The 5,286-nt window shown below is 56.1% G+C and overlaps 1 protein-coding gene across 1 annotated transcript in view; it reads left to right on the top strand.

The window, feature by feature from the left end:
• The window catches only part of LOC308153607 (protocadherin-16-like), a gene marked incomplete at both ends in the record, with an annotated part of 139,946 nt that extends 135,569 nt beyond the window's left edge, over positions 1-4,377 (top strand). The window contains 3 exons of the mRNA XM_080526788.1: positions 230-516; positions 1,202-1,343; positions 1,655-4,377. Of these exons, the coding sequence (XP_080382914.1) occupies positions 230-516; positions 1,202-1,343; positions 1,655-4,377 (3,152 nt within the window). The remainder of the gene's footprint in view (positions 1-229; positions 517-1,201; positions 1,344-1,654) is intronic.
• Positions 4,378-5,286: the final 909 nt, after the last annotated feature.

The following is a 5,286-nucleotide window of genomic DNA, read 5'->3' as shown; positions in this document are numbered from 1 at the left end:
CTCCTCCCTCTCCTCCCTCTCCTCCTCTCCTCCCTCCCTCCCTCTCCTCCCTTCTCCTCTCCTCTCCCCTCCTCTCCTCTCCTCTCCTCCTTTCTCCTCTTCTCTCCTCTCCTCTCCCTCTCCTCTCCCTCTCTTCTCCTCTCCTCTCCTCCCTTCTCCTCCCTCTCCTCTCCTCCCTTCTCCTCCCTTCTCCTCCCCTCTCCTCTCCTCTCCTCCCCTCTCCATGCAGACACGCTGATCGGTACAGTGATCACCCAGGTGACAGGGAACGATGTGGACTCGGGTCCGGCGCTGTTCTACACGCTGCAGCTGGACCCAGAGAGCCGCGGCACGTTTGGGGTCCACCGCTACGGAGGGGGGGTCTCTCTGACCGGCCCGCTGGACTACGAGGAGAGGACCTGGTTCACCCTGACCCTCAGGGCCTCGGACTCCAGACACCAGAGCGAGGCCAACCTGACCGTGCTGGTGGAGGACGTGAACGACAACACACCCACCTTCACCCAAGACCTTTACCAGGTACCTCCCCCCCTACACCCCCAAACCTGCCTCAGATTCCCTCCCCCGCTACACCCCCAAACCTGCCTCAAATACCCTCCCCAACCACCTCCAAACCTGCCTCAAATACCCTCCCCCACCACCCACGTTCACCCAAGACTTTTATCAGGTACCCCTACACCCCCAAACCTGCCTCAAATACCCTTAAGACCTTTACCAGGTACCTCCCCCCCTACACCCAAGACCTTTACCAGGTACCTCCCTACTACACCCTCAAACCTGCCTCAAATACCCTCAACAACAACGTCACTACATGGGAATATCTTCTTTTTTTTCATTCCAGTCATTTAAAAATAATAATAAAAAAACGTTGTTATGGTTTAGAAGCTAAAATGTTGTGCTTTTAATCCAAAGCGACGAATGACTTATTACAGGGACATTCCCCCTGGAGTAACTGAGGGCTAAGGGTCTTACTCAAGGACACACCGGTCGGTGGTGGTGGTGTGGTTTCAGGCAGGATTTGAACTCACAACTTTCCAATCACCAGTCCAACTCACTATCCACTAGACCACCACCACTATCACCCCAATGATAGAATAGAGTATAATAGAGTATATGAATAGAAATAGAATACTACATAAATAGAATAGAGTAATAGGATATGTAAAAGTGCATTGTAGTAAAACGGTTATGTTTCTTGTATCAGGTGACTCTGGCGGAGCATTCCCCAGGTGGCAGCGCAGTCATCACCGTGACAGCCACCGACCGCGACTCTGGAGACAACGGGAGAGTCACATACAGAGTGATGTCATCAACCCGAGACATCTTCTACATCGACCCCAGCAATGGTAAAGTCACCGATTCACATTATTTTCATTTGTTGAGATTATAGATTAGATTAGATCATCATCGCGTCATCGCAGAGTACAATACAACAAAATACAGTTTAGCATCCAACCAGAAGTGCAAATAGTGAACAGTATAGAATAGTATAAGGGCATGATATAAATAGAACAAGAATGGTAGTGATGGGTAACTATGTAATATACAGTATGTGCAGAGGTAGTATTGTAAACATCAGTATAGTTTAGAGGTATATACAGATATGGGCAATCTGCTTTTCCCTTCTATTAAATCAACTTCTTATTTCCCCTGACAGGTACCCTATTCCTCAACCGACAGGCGGTGTTCGACTCTGCGAGCCCCCCCATCCTGGTGGTGATAGAAGCTCGGGACCTGGGCTCCCCGGCGCTGTCCTCCGTCAGCACGGTTCGCGTCCTGGTGTCCGACGTCAACGACAACACGCCCGCGTTCCACCAATCAGAGTACAGAGCCTCCGTCTCCGAGGACGGCCAGCCGGGCTCCACCATCCTCACCCTGGAGGCGGTCGACGGCGACACGTCCCGGGAGAACTGCGGCTTCGACTTCGCCATCGCCGGCGGGAACGCGGAAGGCGACGTCTTCCAGATCGAGAGCAGCGTCCACTTCCTGGAAGGGCGGGGCTTCCAGACGGTGGGCAGCCTGATCCTGACCAAGGGGCTGGACTTCGAGGCGGCGCCCCCCGGCGGCTACAACCTCACCGTGGTGGTGTCGGACCGCGGGGTCCCCCAGCGCAGCTCCAGCGCGGCCGTCCTCGTCAGCGTCACCGACGCCAACGACAACCCGCCGGTGTTCGGCCGCGCCGAGTACAGTGTGGCGCTGAGCGCGGGGGCCGCAGCCGGGACGGAGGTGCTACGTCTGTCCGCCGCGGACCCGGACTCCGCGGCCAACGGAGAGGTCTGGTACTCCATCAGCTCGGGGGACGAGACGGGGCTTTTCCACATGGACCGGTGGACGGGGACGCTCACGCTGCAGAGAGCTCTGGACAGCGAAGGAGAAGGACGGTCCTCACCCCATGTGATTGTCGCCCAGGCCTCCGACGGCCAGGGCCACTACTCCCTGGCCCCCGTCAGTGTGGAAGTGAAGGACGTCAACGACAACAGGCCCTATTTCCCCCTTAAACTGCTGACAGTGAGCGTGCGGGAAAACCAGCCCCAGAACGCCCTAGTGACCGTGCTTCACGCCATCGACCACGACACGGGCGTTTTCGGCCAGTTGAGGTATTACATGGTAGACAAGTCCGGGGAGGGGAAAGAGGCTTTCCTGGTAAACCAGACCTCGGGAGAAATACGGACTCGGTCCACTTTCGATTTCGAAAAAGTGAACTCCTTCAGTTTCGTGGCGCTCGCCGTGGACGTGGGCAACTACTCGGCCACGGTCACGGTGCAAGTGTTCGTCACGGGCGAGGACGAATACGACCCGGCGTTCACCTCCTCGGAGTTCTCCTTCCGGGTGCCCGAGGACGCTAAGAAAGGGCAGAGCATCGGCCGGGTGCAGGCCAGAGACGAAGACGGTGGCGTCGACGGCGTCGTCCTGTACTCTCTAGCCAAGCCCTCGTTCTACTTCGATGTCGACAAGTCCACGGGGGTGATCTCGCTGAAGATGGACAGCTACAGCCGGCATACGAGCCGGGCTAAGAGAGAAGTCCGTCTGATGACCTTAGACGTGACTGCTCACGGCCCGCTGCAGACCTCTCGCACGACCGCCGCCCGGGTCACGATTGACGTCACGCACACCTCCTTCGGCTTGGCCTCGGACGCCAACGCGCTGCTCGCCGGCGTGGTCGCGGTCTCGCTGGGCGCCGTCGTCATCCTGATCGTGATCGCCGTGGCGCTGTTCTTCGTCAAGTTCAAACGGCAGAAGAAGAAGAAGGAGGAGCAGCAGCGACAACAACAATCCTGCAACAACAGAACTCCACCGCCGCCGGCCTCCTCCGGAACGGTGTTACGGAAGCTCGAGGAAAGTAAAGTAACGACAGGGAACAACGATCGGATCTACCACCAGACGACTCTGCCCGGTTACGCTACTACCGCAGATCAACGGCAGAGTAGCGGCGGAGGGGGGGGGGGTCCGTACATGCGGGGGAGGGAGTCCCTGGACCCCTCCCACTCCAGCGGCCGCGGCTCCACGGAGGCCGAGGCGGCGGAGGACGACGACGAGATCAGGATGATCAACGAGTACCCCCGCGTCTCCAGCGTCTCCTCCTCCATGCAGGAGCACATCTCCGCCAGGGGGCCGGACTCCGGCATCCAGCAGGACGCCGACCAGCTCTCCGACGTCTCCTGCGAACCCTCCACGGACTCCAGCCAGTGGTACAAAGGGAAACAGCTGAGCAGTCTCAGCGGGACTCTGTCGTCGGCCGGCCAGGCGCCGGCCTATAGGGACGAAGGGGGGGGTGGCGGGTATCTGGGTGTGGGAAGAGGGCTGAACATCTCTCACCCTAAAGACTACGCTTTCCCGGAGGACGGGAAACCTTCCGTGGACGGCTCCCTGACGGCGATAGTCGCTAGCGACGAGGAGCTGAGGGGCAGCTACAACTGGGACTACCTCCTGAACTGGTGCCCTCAGTTCCAGCCCTTAGCCAACGTGTTCACGGAGATCGCGCGGCTCAAGGACGAGACCGCTCCGCACAACAACCCGCACAGCAGGCCCTTTCAGCAGCACAAGGCCAAGGCGGTAGACCCCAAACCCAGAATCGACCCCCCTCCCCTCATCACCTCCGTGGCCCACCCGGGGGCCAAAACTGTGCCCGTTAAGCCCGCCGCCGTGGTGGGGAGAACTTTCCCACACCTGGCCTCTTTACAACAGAGATCCCCCATCAGCCACGAGGGGTCCATCTGCTCGGTAGCCATGTCTCCCAGTTTCTCCCCGTCCCTCTCGCCTCTGGCGGCCCGCTCTCCCGCCGTCACCCCATTCGGGGTCACCCAGGGCCCGTCCGCCTCCATGATCAGCACGACCGAACACAACCTGGAGCACAGCGAGGTGGCGGAGCTGAGGATTTAAACTCTAAACTCTCTAAGACAGTGGTTTTCAACCCTCTCCTCGGGGACCACCAGCCGTTCCACATTTGATCTGTTCCACCACCAGCACACCTGATTCAACTAATCAACTATTCGCGACACCATATGATAGCTTTTTGTCATCCTCAAGGTGATGAAATTAGGGATTTCAATGCCATACAGACAAAAAAGGAAGCGAATTGGCATTTTTTTGGTTCCAGCTTGATTCATTTCTGCGTAAATACATTTGCAGGATCAAGTGCAAAGCAATTATGATTGGTACTTGATTAGTTGAATCAGGTGTGCTGGTGGTGGTGGAACAGATCAAATATGTGGAACGGCTGGTGGTCCCCGAGGAGAGGGTTGAAAACCACTGCTCTAAGACGCCACTGGAGGTTGATATTATCCAGCCAACTCTCTAATAGTGAGTGATTGTTCCTTCAAAAGCAAAGGGATACAACTCCCAAAATGTCAGGGTGTGTTACAGGGTGTGGTGATCAGTAGACAAATGAACTGGATTAGGATGTTGTACTGTAGCCTCATTGCTGGCCAGAGAGCGGAGGGTGTGGTGGTATATAATGAACTATAACGACTATCGACTCTAAAACTGAACTAGAACAAACATGAGGCCAAAATGGAGGTTGCCATTTTGAAGAAACCCTTCCCCCCCCCTCAAACAAAACTGTGTCAAGACTGTCTTGTCAAACTATGAAGTGTTTTCTCCTTGAAATGGGGAGCCAAGGTTGATGTAAATATGTTGTAAGAGACCATTTGTGTCTATATTTTTATACTGACCTTTAGTTTCTGACTAGAAAAAGACATTACCGGTCTTTTTCGAGGAGCTTGCCAGTGAGCAAGCCAGTCTTGCGCCGGGCGTTTACGAGACTAAACCAGTAAGAGGAGGAGAACAGGA

Source organism: Nansenia antarctica (assembly GCF_963989245.1).
Source record: "Nansenia antarctica genome assembly, chromosome: 1".
NCBI lineage: Eukaryota > Metazoa > Chordata > Actinopteri > Argentiniformes > Microstomatidae > Nansenia > Nansenia antarctica.
This window is presented reverse-complemented; position numbering and strand designations above follow the sequence as displayed.